General features: G+C 40.9%; 1 protein-coding gene across 6 annotated transcripts in view; it reads left to right on the top strand.

Moving 5' to 3' along the window:
* Positions 1 to 16,066, top strand: part of cspp1a (centrosome and spindle pole associated protein 1a) — a 213,804-nt gene that overhangs the window by 112,174 nt on the left and 85,564 nt on the right. For all 6 annotated transcript variants that reach the window (XM_080194128.1, XM_080194129.1, XM_080194127.1 and 3 more), the window contains 4 exons: positions 903 to 1,050; positions 1,544 to 1,687; positions 9,428 to 9,540; positions 11,228 to 11,377. In XM_080194128.1, the coding sequence (XP_080050254.1) occupies positions 903 to 1,050; positions 1,544 to 1,687; positions 9,428 to 9,540; positions 11,228 to 11,377 (555 nt within the window). The remainder of the gene's footprint in view (positions 1 to 902; positions 1,051 to 1,543; positions 1,688 to 9,427; positions 9,541 to 11,227; positions 11,378 to 16,066) is intronic.

Genomic DNA, 16,066 nt, shown 5'->3' with positions numbered 1-16,066 from the left:
CAGTATCAATACAGGATACCAGTTATATACAAAATGGCTCCAATAAAATGTCAGGGACTGCTAGAAACATCCTACAGAGAAACATGATTAAAATATTTTTTTAAAGGCACAGCATCATCACAATATGTGCCCTGCTGACAAAAGGAATTCCATGCTGTTCACCGTTGAAAATGTTTTTTTAAATTGTAATATATGGTTCACAATGCATGATATAGTGGAGCACATCTGGGTTGTAATAAAAGCCAACTCCACAGGGGGATAAAATCAAAGGGAAAGAAATGGTATAATTGTAGAACCCTAGGAAGACAAGGGAGAGAGACAGCCAGCATCAGAATTGCAGAAGACTGCAGCTATAGCCCCAGCGAGAGAATCTGCATTTTCTGTCATTGCTGAACCAGAAGTCTCTTCCTAGATGTTATCTTAACCGTGTTGTGGTAATTATTTGTTGGACTTGACTCAGAGTTACTTAATATTGGATGTTGTTTAGTTGAAGTGCTGTCTCAAAGTTCAGGTCAAATGTAGGTAGTTTTGGGGACCAATTGTGTGTGTGTATGTGTGTGTGTGTGTGTGTGTGTGTGTGTGTGTGTATATAGTCAGCAGTATCCTTAAGTGTCATAGTATATTATAATCCTTCTTGTGTGTGTTTTTGTTTTAAGTTAATGAATATTCTTAACTGTTCTGACAATGATTGGGTCAAAACGCAATGGCCTCTAGGTTTTGGGATACCCTCATATTGAACATCAGCTTGGTTCATATGACTGTCCCTAACTCATGATTTAGATATTTGCCAGCATTTTTTCATAATTGCAAATTTCACAATATGGCGTTTGTGTTTGAACTCTGTCTTTAGCTGATTTTAAGAAATGAGACTAGACAATTATTTAAATGATGTGTTCATACAGATGCAAGAAAGAGAAGAGAGGAAGAGAAAAGAAAAAGAAGAGAAGGTGAGATACGATGCAAAAGTTGAAGAGGAAATGAGAATTTACAATCCATGGGGAAGAGGAGGAGGAGGTGCACCTCTCAGGGATGCAGAAGGAAATCTGCTAAGTATGGCTTTAAATTTATTTTCCAAACAATTTTATGTCGTAGAAGCTAAGACATGTAATTATGAAGTGTTAATATGCTTGACGATTTTATATATATACCCCACAATGACCAGTCTTAAATTGGGTATAACATAATTTAAAATCAGAATAAAGTTGCCTGTACTTTGTCCAATGACACACCTTAATCTCAGCAGGAGAACAATTTTGCATATTTTGAATTCCAACATAGAGCTCCGAATGTGGCTTTCAATTCAATTAGTATTCTTAATTTTATACAAATATCTAGGCTTACACGCATGAAAAATTGGGGTAAGGCTTCCCATTTGTATTTATATCTAAATAGAAGCTTGGATTCTACCAGGTTGGAGTGGATTTGATTCCAGATTCAAGAGATCAAAGTAAATAACTCCATCATTAATCTCCGCTTTGATTTCCAATTATGTTTACCATATTCTGAAGTGTGTTTATTTTAAACGTTTGATATTCCTATGCAGCTGATCTGAAGAAAATGCATAAACAGAATGAAGATGCTTACAGGGACTATCCTCATCAAGGAAATCAGGATTCCAGAGCTGTGGGATCTCTTAATCCAAATTTAACCAGGCCAGGTGCTAATGCATCCCAAGAGAAAAGCCAAGGTAATTTCGTGTGCTAATAAATATTTAAATTATAAATGAATGTAAGAGCTTTACATGCTGTGGCATGGGAAACTCCTTTTTCAATTCCAATATATTGTCCATCTCTGATCTATTATGTTGGTGCCAATTGTCTTTGTGAAGTGGCAAAAGGAGGATTTATTTTTTAAGGTTCTTTAGTGTAGTTACCTTAAGGGATGTCCCTTTTGTTCTCATTTTCAATTGCACCTTGTGTGCATTGATTGTATGAGACTGTGTTTTTCCTTGTCTGACTTCACTTCATGCTTAGTCCCATCCTCTGTAAGTTGATTACACCTATAAGAGTGCAGGAGCAAAGATAGGCTGAGTTGGTATGAGTTATTGAAAGTTTGGTGTGGACTCAGTAGAGTATTATGAGCATTTTCACCACCACCTTTTCAGGTTTATGTATCTTGTTTGGTTGTCTTTAGACATTTCAGTTCTGTGACATTTGAGATTTCCAACCCTTTGGCACCTTCAGTGCACAGATCAGTCCCATTGCATCTCTGCAGATGTGTCTTGTCTATTCAGGGGGTAGCACCCCCTCTGAGGAGGAAGATGGAAGTTAAAGAGAGAGGAGGCCAGGTAGTCACAGGCATCACTTCAGAGGAGAGGCACAGACGCAGCGTATTCAGGGTCAGCAAGGAGGATGGCCCACTAGACGACAACAAATAATAACTGCCAGCGTGTACATGCAGCAATCCAACTATTTGGATAGTTGACTCTGACTTTCAAGGGAAGCTATCACATCCACTTGCCAGATGATTGGGCTGGAGGTAGCCTTCAGCTGTGTGGGTGGACGCACAATGCTTCTGGCTCTCAAAGTCACTGTTGCACTTAACTTTTAAGCATCTGGATCTTTCCAGGGGTCAGTGACTGATCTTTGCGGAGTCTCCCAAACTGCTACAGATAGCTGTTCCAAGCAGTCAACAGACTGACGCTCTGTTCAGGTGGGTTAGCGCATTGATCCACTTCAGGACAGACCAAGCAAGCCAGGCTGAGTCATCCAGAGGCTTTGCAGCAATTGCAGGGTTCCCTTGCATCCAGGGTGCTATTGATTGCACACCCATGTGGTCATCAAGGCCTTTGTTAGTAGGAAGGGGTCTGACTCCATAAATGTTCAGGTTGTTTGCAACCGTAGGACCCATCTTCTACATGTTTGTGTGAGGTGCCCTGGCAACTTCCATGATACCTATACTGAGACATTCATGAGTGTCATGAAAGCTGTTCATGGCTCCAGCTTGCTTCGATGGATAGTTGTTGGCTGACAAGAGGCATCTCTTCAAAAGGTGACTGATGATTCCATTCATGCACTCATGGACAGAGGCTGAGGAACGATCCAATCATTGCCATGTCTCCATAAGTGCAGTGATGGAGAAGACAGTAGGTTTGCTACAAGTGAGGTTCTGATGCTTGGACTGTTTAAGTTTTATTTATTAGTGTGTCAAGAAGGCTTACATTAACACCAATTAAGTTACCCTGAAAATCCCCTAGCCCCCTATCTGGAAGTCCTCTGCAGTTTCCGCCAGAGTGTCATTTATCATCATTGTTTATTGTGCTCTGCATCATCTTTCTCTCTATAGAGGCGAACCACTGGACCAGGAGGACACAGAGGTAGGTGTGGATTCATTATTGGATTCCTCCTCTATGATGACTCAGGTGCAGAACCTGGGCAGGCAAATTGTGAGGAAAAAGAGGCTGAAATGAGGAGGCTTCAGGAAGCAGGGACCCCAGGAAGGCCTTGATTTGATGTTCCTTTAGCAAGGCTGCCAAGTCCACAGATAATTGCCCTTTAGTGTCCAAATATATATAGGTTAGGGTGATTAGCTGTGGGAAATACACAGGATTGTGGAGATGGGGAGGGGCTGGGTAGGATGCTGTTTTGGAGAGTCCGTGCAGCATTGATGGACTGAATGGTCTCCTCCTATACTGTTGGGTTTTGAAGGCTTCCCTTCCATCTGAGATTGAGGGCATAGCCTCCTTCCCAAACATTTCATACATAACTATGCAATGAACCTAGTGAATCACTACCTTAGTAATTAAGTTTGCTGCCCCAACTATTTCACCAGATATTTGAGGCAAAAACCATCAAATACACAGGACTCTCGGGGCTTTTAAGCAAAATAGTCATTTTTCTTCATGACATTAAATTAAAACAAACGAGAAGCATTCAATCTGAATGATTTATACATGTAATAGTTACCAAAAATATAAACTGCCTATGCAAACCCATTGCTGTGCTCAAGTTTATGTTAACAGGTGCTATAGTGCCCCTCACCCACCAAATCCCTTGTTGATAGCAGCATTTAGAGGCAAATTATTTATTGTGCTGCCTTGTTTGCCCAGATGCCCTTGGCGGTTGTCTGCTTACCGGCAGGACCTGAGCAGTCTCTGCCTCAGCGGGTGCACTCAGTGACGTGGCTGGGCACTCCTCTTTCGTCGGATATTCTAATGATGGTACGGTGACTGGAAGAGAGACAGAGGAGCTGTGGCTCTCATCCCAGGATGCTGAGAGGCGTCCCAGAGAAGACAGGCAGCTTGTCCTCTATAGTAAGTTGTGTCTGGACCTCCCACCTGAGCGACTGGGTGGTGCATCCACTTCCCACACAGGCAGTGACCTCAGGAGGCCATGTTACCTACCCCATTCTCAAGGGCAATTAGGGATGGCAATTATTGCTGGCTTAGCCAGTTATGTTCAGATCCTGTGAAAGAATATGAAAAAAGTAATGAAGCAGTCATGTCTGCGTGCAACGAAACCTTTACGCAGCTTCCGATGTATCATCATCTTTTGTCTGCAAGGTGAGAAAGACTTTCTCTTATTTACAAATTAGTAAGTAAATAAATAATGTTAGACAGATGTGGCAAGGATGGTATTGTGCCATAACTACAGGTGGTGGGAATTTGTGGAATGCAGTGTAATCCCAGACACCATATCTGCCATAAGTGTGTACAACTTCTGTAACTTTGGCTCAGAATTGCAGCATTGGACCCTGAGTTGCAGGAGTTTGTTTTTAGTTTAGTTATTAGTGTCACAAGTAGGCTTACATTAACACTGCAGTGAAATTACTGTGAAAATCCCCTAGTTGCCACTCTCCGGTGCCTGTTCGGGTACACTGAGGGAGAAGGATGAATGTCAGGGAGAGAAAAGATTACTTGGGCACTTTGTTGCAGTTAACAGTTAGGCAGAACTAGAGTTGGTCAGGAGGGCATGGCTGCATGCCAGGCAGATCCAGATGACCAGAATTCAGTGATGATGTAGCCTCGGCTGCTGATTTTGTCCTGCAGAGGCAAGATTCTTGCTACCTGTGTAGATGGGGAGAAAGACTGTAGAATGGATGAATGTACTGATCGTGTGATGAAAAATGTGGGGGTTCAGGCATGGATAGCATGCTCCTGCTCCCAGAAACTAATAAGCATGAAACCAACATGTTCCGTGCCAACCCACCCTGCAGTCATAAAGTACTGCAGGGAGGATTAACTGGGGACTCTTCTCTGTCTTCTGTATCTGATTGACCAACAGCTTTATTAGTCCTAGGCAAACAGTGCAAAGGAATACATAATATGCAGGAAGATATTAAGAGAGGTAGAGGAAGTGAGAGACCTAACATAAGAGCAAAAGCACATAAGAAATAGGAGCAGGAGTAGGCCTTCGAGCCTTCCCTGCCATTCAGTAAGATCATGGCTGATCTGAAGTGGATCAGTTCCACTTTCCCGCTTTCTCCCCATAACCCTTAATTCCCTTGTCTGTCAAAAACCTATCTACCCGTGACTTAAATATATTTAGCGAGGTAGCCTCCACCACTTCAACGGGCAGAGAATTCCAGAGATTCACTACCCTTTGAGTGAAGAAGTTCCTCCTCAACTCTGATCTAAACTGCTCACTCCCCCCCCTCTTTATTTTAAGGCTGTGTCCCCTAGTCCTGCTATCCTTTCTAAGTGGGAAGAATCTCTCTACCTCTACACTATCCAACCCCTTCATTATCTTATATGTCTCTATAAGATCTCCCCTCATCCTTCTAAACTCCAATGTGTACAGACCCAGTCTATTTAGTCTCTCTTCATAGTCCAACCCCCTCATCTCTGGTATCAGCCTAGTGAACCTCCAATGCCAGTATATCCTTGCGCAAGTGCGGCGACCAAAACTGCACACAGTACTCTAGCTGCGGCCTCACCAGTACCCTGTACAGTTGCAGCAAGACCTCCCTGCTTTTATATTCTATCCCCCTTGCTATTAAGGCTAACATTCCATTCGCCTTCTTGATCACCTGCTGCACCTGCAGACTGGGTTTTTGCGACTCGTGCACAAGGACCCCCAGGTCCCTTTGCACCGTAGCATGCTGCAGCTTTTCGCCTTTTAAATAATAATCCCTCCTACTATTATTTCTGCCAAAGTGGATAACCTCACACTTACTAACATTATACTCCATCTGCCAGGTCCTCACCCACTTGCTCAGCCTATCCAGATCTCTCTGCAGACTTTCCACACCCTCCACGCAATTTGCTTTTCCACTAATCAGCAAATTTTGTCACCCTACACTCAGCCCCCTTCTCCAGATCATCTATATAAATGGTTGAGGCCCCAGCACCAATCCCTGGGGGATCCACTAGTGATCCACTAGTCACCAACCGCCAATCAGACTAGCATTCATTGATACCAACTCTCTGCTTCCTATTAGACAGCCAATCCTCTATCCACGCTAACACCTTACCCCCAACTCTGTGCACCCTAACCTTCTGTAGCAACCTTTTATGAGGCACCTTATCAAACGCCTTTTGGAAATCTAAAAACACCACATCCACTGGTTCCCCTCTGTCTACCGCACTCGTCACATCCTCATAGAAATCCAATAAATTCGTCAAACACGACTTCCCCTTAACCTTGTAGTGCATGTCCGCTGGTTCTTGAAGGTGGCAGGAAAGGTGGATAAGGTGCTACAGAACATATATGAAAAGCTTTTCTTTATTGGATGAGATGGAGAATACAAAACAAGGGATGTAATACTGGAACTGTACAAAAAACTAGTTAGGCCACAGCTGGAAGTAGCTGTGTGCAGTTCTAATTGCCACATTACAAGAAGAACTTAATTATACTGGAGAGAGAGCAGAGGATATTTAAAAGAATTTAAAAGAAAAGAGTAAAGATTGGATAGACTCGGGTTTTTCTTCTTGGAACAGAGAAGGTTGAGGTTGATAGAATTGAAGATTGAGGCTGGTTGAGCACAGTCTGTACTTTGTCTGTTGCGAACAATGCAAGTGGCATGCTATTTGAAATAATCCGCCAGTTTTTGGGACTTGCGGCCCCCGTTACACTGAAATTCATATGCCGCATTACGCATTTGTGTGATAGGCAGAACATCTTTTTGGCTTCGTGGCAAATACCACTTGTATTGCTACTGCATAGTGACAATGGGAAACAGCTAGCTTCAGGTGTTACTCAAATGTTTTAGATAACTTGCCCTTCCAGAGTCACCCGAGATAGACTGGGTAACTTTATGGGTTGTAAGTGATGGCCTTCAGCCATCAGGGTAGCCATTATCCCATAAGATGTCTTTGAGGCACTCTATTTCAGCATCAAATTTGCCTGGTGAACAATTGGCTTGGGCCCTATTTACAAGGTTGCCAATAAAGACAATCTTAGAGTTTTACAGCACAAAAAGAGGCCTTTCTGCCCATTGTGTCTGTGCCATTCTGTCCCCATTTCCCAAGTCTTTTGTGTGCTATGGCATTTCAAAGTGCTCGGCTAAGTGCTTCTAAAATGTTGAGGATTTCTGCTGTACCTTCCTTTCAGACAGAGTTTTCCAGATCCTCTCACATCTCCCCTCCCCCAGAGTTATCATGTGGAACTGTAAGAATCCCAATCTGTGTACTGAAGGTAGGCTTGCAATAGACCCTGGTAGGAAACCACCCGGCAGATTTCCAAACTAGTACATCAGGGAAGAGAGTTCACTTGACTGCTCCATTTCAAAGGTGAACTTGAGTGCAGGATGGAGCTCATTAATAAATGCAAATAAATTATTAGATGCTGCAACGGATTCAAATATAGCAAACATGTCATCTCTATGTTGGAAGTATGCAGGGAATAGGAGGATAGGTGTTATTCCATCAAAAACATCTTTCTCTTGGAACTCAACAACGATTTTGCGATTGCTGGACTTAGAAAGGATCCCGTGGCAATGCCATCTATTTGGTCTGCATCTATTTGGTTACTTTAATACAAGTTCCAGAGTTCGTAAGCTCAATGAATTCTGATTCACATAATGGTGGCGGGTCTAAATCATCATGATATAGTGATGCAGCACAAATATCTATGGCTACATTAAGTAGAACATTGGTGAATAGGTCAGCAATGTCAAATGAGCACTTAGACACAACATTGCTATTGATATGCCAGTCTTGTACAGTCTTCATAAATGTGAAGGAATCTTTCACTGTGTATCTGAAAAACTTATTGAAAACTGGATGTACCAATTCATCCAACTGTTTGGCCAATTCAGGCTGTGTAAGAATCGATCATAGATAAGATTGGGTGTAAAGGCAATCACTTCTGGGTGTCTTGGGAAGAGCCAACACAAATGCAGACACAACAAACCATGAGGATGAATGATGTCATATATTTCACCTGGCAGCTCGTGGCTCTTACACAGGTGCAGCAAGTTTTTTTAAAGTTTACTTTTGAGCAATCCATTCCATTCTCAATGAATAGTCCAAATTTGAATCCATTGGACATATCTCTCAACATGACCAAATAGCCTTATTCACAGTGTGGCACATTTGCATGTACTAGAGGCTACATATATTGATATGCTAGGACCTCTTTTTTGCAGACAGAAAGAACATGTACACACACTCTGCCTATTTCAGCTAAACAAAAAAAGCTGCATCCATTCACTGGTTCATTCCTCAGGTCAATGCTTTGATCAATTAGAGTCAAGCTGCCTGGTTTATATTTTCAAACAATGCTTGACAGTTAACTGTCACCATTAATTGGCAGGGGGATTGTCATGGAGAATGCACCAATCAGAATCCACTTGCCAACCAGTCAGCACTCTCCTCATTGTACAAAGTTTATTTCGCCAGCAGTGGTATTGTGATTTTCCTGATGAGTGCAAGATGAAAAGCTTTGACAACATTTTTGATTTTCAGAATACTTGAGTTCTGTAATACCAAACAACTATTCATCTACTGATTAATAAATCTGTGCTAATTTATAACCTAAGACATGGTTAGACAAAGTGTTTTGTCCTGCAACTATCCAAAATTGGAGTAAAGACATTTGAACATATACCAAGCTGGTCACAAATTGGCTAGCTATTTGGCCAATTAAGGCACACATTAGGTTGTAAGGAACAAGGGCTTTCCAGTAGGAGTTGGAACGTATCGGGAATCAAAATCAAAATTGTTGCATGAATGTGGGCAGGAAGATTCCTGAGTAGTGTATTTACATCCTATCTAGAGGGTGGCCAAGTATTGCCTCATATTTTCTAGCATGTTGAAAAATACGGTACTGAAATTCGCTAAAATATGACCATTAGTGTTCAAAGCTCTGGGCTGTCTTTTGGTTTCAGATGATTAACAAGTCCCCCAGTTTGACTGTTTTGATTTTGGTCAAATCTCTAAAACAAATCTAACCCATTTAAGTTATTTCTTCAGTGTATGTTTCTAGATGTTCTGAAAGTGAAGCAAATTAAGCCATTTAATATTTTTTCTTTTTTTTTCTTTTTGTAGGATTTGCATTTACAAATACAGCACAGCTTTCCCAAGGAAATGCTTTCAACGAACCGCAATTTGAAAATAAAGTAATGGAGCAACAAAAGTACAAAGAATATCTACGCTTACAAGTAAATGTGGTTGAAGAGAAATTTTCATATCCCATTGAACTATTTTATTTTTTTCTGTTTCTGCTTCATCTGGAAGCAAGTGATCGATGCTATTTTTTGACAGTTACACATTATGCTTGGTTAAGAGAAGTTACATCAGATATTGAGTAGAATGTGGGAACATAGGAACAGGAATAGGCCATTCAGCCCCTTAAGCCCACTCTGCCATTCAATAAGATCTTGGCTGATCTATGGCCTAACTCCATGTACCTGCTTCTAAACCCATGTCCCTTGGTACCCCCATTCAGTAAAAAATGTCTATCTCAAACTTAAACCTAACAATTGAACCAGCATCCACCATCTCTTCTGTATAATAACTTCATTCTTGGAGCGAATCCATTGTATGTAATCTGGTACTTGGATAGAGGTGTACTTGAATTCAAAGAAAGAGGAAGACACTACCTACTGTAAATAATTAACCGTTTTTGTGATTTTTATTAAAAAATCTTGTTTACTAAGCTCTCTCCATTGGACCTAAGGTAAGTCTTTGAGGATCTATATTAACTTGGCCAGGTTACTCTAAATCAAGACACTAATGTCTCAGAACAGCTTCATGGCTGGATATATTACAAGTACTCTGCTATGTGTTTTGCTATGACTCAAAAAATTGACCCTGACTAAAGTTAAATTAGCCCCAATGTTCCTTTGATTTTTCCTGCTAAGCAGTTAGACAAGAAAATATAGAATGAATTCCAGTTTGCTAATCCTTGTTTAATTATGAATTCACTCAACAGTTTTGTTTCACAAGAAATAAATGACTTAAAATTGATGGAAGTTTACATTGTGTATGTCAACCAAATGCTGCTACTTTTTGATAGATGAAAAATGAAAAGGTGTTAAAACTGTAGTACAGTGCAAACTTCACTGGTCATTTGTAATTACCTTAATACCTCTCATTGCTAATGAAGATTTTTGACCAACTGGAGTTAGGGTTCCCATCTTCTTTTGCATCAGATAACTCAGGCTGCCAACAAGTTTAGCTGGTGATGCAGCAGTTTATCAGTTGGCTCATAGCTCTCTCACGTAGTTACCTGAAAGTGGTTGCTGAACTTGCCACAATGCCGGAGTTAAGCAGGCAAAAATATTCCCTGAATTCTCATCATGGTACCGTAACTTCAGATGAATATCAAAAAGCAGAGTATAATAATTTAGGCTAAGGGGGATTACATTTGCTGTCAGTTCTTGTTATTTACTGTGGAAGTTCCTAACATTATGAAAAATAATTGAGATTTTATCCTTTCAATTTCTTAAATTGATTAAATTCAGAAATTATTTTGGGAATGAACCAAGCTCCATGGGTGCAGTCCTCCAAGCCATTTTTCAGAGAATAAAGTTGATACTTTTATAATTTATGCATACATTTTTACTCACTATGTCTTATTTTCTTTGAGTAAATTAATTTAAGTCTTGAGCAAATAGAACTGAATGGTTTAGTACCCATGCTAAAGAACTGAAGATCTGATTAGCATGAAGATCTGATACAGCAAAATTGGAATGATGAGTTAATTTGAAAATTTAGAGGAACAGTTCCTTAAGGATGAATTTCTTCCTCCCTTTGGGGGGTATGGAGATTTAAATAAAAAGCAGCTTTGAACAAAACATTTATTTATAAGTGAAGAGCTTTAAGTTAATTTTTGTTATATTCCAGATTGAAGAGAAACGACGCAAGGCAGAGGAAGAACGTGAAAAATGCAAACTTGAAGAGCAACAAGAGGAGAAACGCCTAGCTGAACAGAGGGCACGAATTGCAAAAGAACTTGAAGAAGAGCAAGAGAAGAAACGCCGAAAAGAAGAAGAGGTACTCTTCTGTTTCAGTCCAAAATATGACTGGACTGTGCTCAATTTGTTTATCAGTTTCTGGGAGTGGAAGCTCTGTGAGTTATACAAGGGTCTGGTTCAGTTATGAACGCACACTTCAGGAAGGGTATGTTGGCTTTGGAGCATGAATGATGCTGATTCACCAGAATGATACTTGGGCTAAAAGAATTATGAGGATAAGTTGCATAAAGTAGGCTTGCCTTTCTTAATTTGTAAAAGATTAAGGGTGGATCTAATTGAGTGTTCAGGATAATTAAACGAGTTATCTGAGAGCTACTATTTCCTCAAGGTGATGTCCAGTACAAAGAAGTATACGTAACTTTACAAGTAGAATGACAACATGGGCTCAAGGGCTTGAATAGTTTCCTGGCCTTTATTAGTGTTTGTATGTATATATAATAGAGGTGTTGAATTACATCTACATTGTATGCATAGTTTTGAATATAATTCAACATTGTTGCCCCACAAAATTCAGATGTGGACTAGGCAGGTTAATAGCATGGGCACTATTACCATTGCTATTAGTGGCATAAGTATGCAGTGCTGATAGATTGTGATATTGGTCAGTATTTAACACTACTTTGACTGTAGTTCAGCTATTTTAGAGTTGAACACTGCAGCAATTGCCCTTTCATTAACCTTGCCTAGATGAACATGCTTTCAGCAACTGGAGGTGTTTTCATTCACTCACTCACACACACACACACACACACACACACACACACACACACACACACACACACACACACACACACACTCTCTCACACACACTCACTCACTCACTCACTCTCACACACACACAACCCCCCCCCCGCCCCCATCATAACCACTGATATTTCAGGGGATCATTCACCTCCCTGAGATTAGTTGCTGATTTATTTCTGTTGCATGATGCTATGGCAGTGGAAATGCTTAGTGACATATACTGCTACTTAAAGTTGTTGAAGTCTAAAGGGAGTGGTGTGGCACAAGTTGCAGAATTTAGTTCTCATTTCAAGGGTTCTGCTCTTTGTGACCATCTGTTCCACTTTCTCTGCTGCTTCCCTTTCTTCTGTAGCCCACCAAGACAAACGTCCTCCAAGGTTTCCCCTGTCTTAATTCTGAATTTGCATCTGGCTCCACTGTCTTCCTATCTCCCTTCCTGCTGTTTCAGAACTCAACTTGTCGATGAGTCCCATCTGTTACTTTCTAAACCCCATTCCTACTAATCTGCTGTCATCCAGCTTCTCTTCCTGTCTTCAATATTAGCTGATAATGGTTCACTCTCCTCAGATACTATTCCTCTGTTCTCTAAATCTACTATCATCATCTTCCTTCTCAAAATGCCAAATCTTATCCTGCTTCACCCTTGCAAACTATTGTCCCATCTCCAACCTCCGATCAAATCTCCAATTTCCTATCAAATTCTTGAACTGGCGACACTTCGCAGACTATCTTTCTCAGAACACCAGTTATGAATCCCTGAAATCAGGCATAGTACCAAAAACCTTTGAACCAAAGTTACAAATAATATCCTAACTGACACAGCAGTAAGTTTGTAAACATACAATGACTCCTGGTTAAGCAATGTTTTAATTTTACAATTGTTATCCTTGTTTTGAATTCCATCCATGATCCCACTCCTTCCAACTCTAATCTCCTTCTGCTGTGCAGGTAGCCCTGCTCCTGCCCAAATAGCTCTCCAAACATTAGAGTCTCAATTTTAATCTCTCTCATTGTTGACTGCGCAATTGCCAAGGCCATAAATCTCTGAAAGAGGGCATTTAAAAATCATCCACGTTGCTTTGGATCTGGAGTCACATGTAGGCCAAACTGGATGAGGATGGCAGATTTCCTTCCCTAAAGGACATTAATGAGCTAGGTGTTTTTTTATGACAATCACCAATGGTTTCTTGGTATTATTAGACTTTTAATTCCAGATATTTATTGAATTCAAATTTGACCATTCAATAATGGTCTCTGTATTACTAGTCCAGTCACAATATCAATATGATACCACATTCCCCAGAACGCATTGCTTTAGAATATGGTGAAGGCAGATTCAATTAGTCTTTAAAAGGGAATTGGATAATTATCTGAAGAAAAAAATACTGCAGGGATGTGGGGAAAAAGCAGTGGATGTGGAACTAACTGAGTTGCTCTTGGAGGGTCAGTACATACGTGACTTGCAGAATGGCCTCCTGTGCTGAAACCATTCTATGGGCCTTTTCTGTAATACTCCTTCAAACAGCCTCTGTATTGCACAGAGTGCCATAAATTCATGAAACTCAGCTTGCCCAAAAATGAGTGGGAAAACAGGAAGATGCTTTGGGGTGAATTTTCCTGTACCGCCTGCCACAGGAATTGTAGCGGGCGAGGGATGGACCACTGAAAGGTCCATTGACCTCAACCAGCATTTTCAAGTTTCAGGGTGAGCATGGCTGAAAAATCCTGCCTGTTGACTTTTTCTTTGGGAAAATCACCCCTGTTCTTTTTCTGGAGCATTGGATGAATCAGAAGCTAATTCTGTATGAGAAGATATTTTCATTTATCATAACATTTTAAATTTTACTACTGACCAAGAAACACTCAAAAGCATTATGAAAGTGAATGCTCAGTGTCTTCGCAGCAGTCATGACCAATGTGCAATGTTCATTCACCCTTTGTTTTTAGAAGTAATGCATCAGCATGCAAACTCTCCGCTGACTTATTGTCTCCATGATTACAGCATGTAGCTCATTGCTATTAATTGGCTGCATGCTCAGCAGGGGACATTGTGGGCACCAACCTTGCAAAAGTTAAAGTCAGCCTGAACTTCTTAAAGTCTGCTCTTAAAAGGAAATGCATTTTAACTGCAGGTATTAGAAGTGTCTCAGAAAATGTTTCTTATGATGAATAAAGAGCATAATTGGAGCAGTAGGCCAGAGGGAGGGTTAACAGATTCTCTGATGTAGCACTTGAGGCCTTATTATAGAAGATGGAAAGGAGGAGAGCCTTGGCTCTCCAGGCATACACAAAAAAAAAGGAATAGAAGCAATTATGAGGTGAATGCAATGAAGCTGAGGACCTGGCTGCTGAATGCATCTTCAAATTCCGCCTCCAATGTACCACATCACCAACCAAGACACCACTTACGGAATCACACTCCCAACAGCAATCTTCAGCAATTAGAGCACATGCCTAACATTCATTTGCTCCATCTGACTTTTGATCACTTTCTACTGCTGCAGGCCTCACTCACAAATATTGCTTGTTCTACATCTCTTCAGCTATCTTGGGAAAATCACTCAAACACAATGCAACATCCTCAATGACAACCTCCCCTTTCACTTTCAGAGCAAGGTGGCACATAACAGGAGAAAGATGCAGACGATCATAGGGGAGCAGACACACTTGCATCTCTTGGACCTTGGAAGAGACAGTGCTCTATCATAGATGCTTCAGTGACTTTTTTCTTCTTTCATGGGATGTGAGCATCACTGGCAACGTCAGCATTTATTGCCCATCTCTACTTGTCCTTGAACTGACTGGCTTGGTTGGGCCATTTCAGAGGGCACTAAAGTGTCAACCATATTGCTGTGACTCTGGAGTCATATGTACGCCAGCCCAGGTAAAGGTGGCATATTTCCTTCCCTAAAGGATACTAGTGAGCCAGATGGGTTTTTGCAACAATCAATGATAGTTTGGTGGCCACAGTTTCTGAGACTAGCTTTATATTCCAGATTTAATTATTGAATTTAAATTTCAGCAGCTTCCATAGTGGAATTCTGGGACTTTAGTAAGAGCCTCTTGTTTAATAATTGAGTGATATTACCAGTACACCACCATCTCCTCACTGTTGACTGAGGACTTTGTAACAAGCATTATCTGGATCAGCAGGACGATGGTATCTTCCTGACTCATGCACCTTGTCAAATTCTAATCATCTTTATAAAAGTAAAATATTGTGAATGCTGGAAATCTGAAATAGAAACAGTACTGGATAAACTTGGCAGATCTGGCAGCATCTCTGGAGAGAGAAACAGAGTTAATGTTTCGGATCTAAATAATCCTCTACAGAACAGATCATCTGTACTCTGGTATGAAATACAAACTGCACATCGTGGGACCACGTACCTCTTGCTTTTCCCCTTAACTCTCCCTTCTGCATTTATGCTTTCAGATACCCAAGGGCTGTGATATGGCCAGTCAGTCCAGCCAGATGATCAAGGGCACAAATGAGCATCTGATAAAGAAGTACCTTCACTTCATCTGACACTTGAAAGCACTTTAGAGAATTGTATAGATATGAGGTCACCATGAGTGGCCTTATCTAGGCAGGGGAGGAGGAAAGGAGAGCTTGTGTGCCAGATTTCTGAAGGACAAAGTCATAGAAAAGCTCTACTGCAGAGAACTTGGATAATGACTCCAATGAAATGGCTTTCAAGAACAGACGGATAGGTTTGCACACTGAGATGCTTCCTGCCTGGGTAGGCCTGCTAGAGACCCTGTTGTCACTGTGAAAGAATGTGGGGGCATTCAGCTTCAACTTGGCCAACAATTTGCATTGATCTTGAAGCTGATCCTTTCTGGTTTGGAAATGGTAGACAATTCTGTTCGGAAGGAACATCAAACATGCTTTCTCAGAAAAAAGGTCATATTTAAATGAATTTTTTGAAGAGATCACTCGGTTGATGGAAAAAGCATAATA

This window comes from Carcharhinus amblyrhynchos, chromosome 8 (genome assembly GCF_965287045.1).
Source record: "Carcharhinus amblyrhynchos chromosome 8, sCarAmb.v2.hapA, whole genome shotgun sequence".
Classification (NCBI taxonomy): Eukaryota; Metazoa; Chordata; class Chondrichthyes; order Carcharhiniformes; family Carcharhinidae; genus Carcharhinus; species Carcharhinus amblyrhynchos.
The sequence above is the reverse complement of the archived record's forward strand: the minus strand, read 5'-3'. Positions and strand labels throughout refer to the sequence as shown.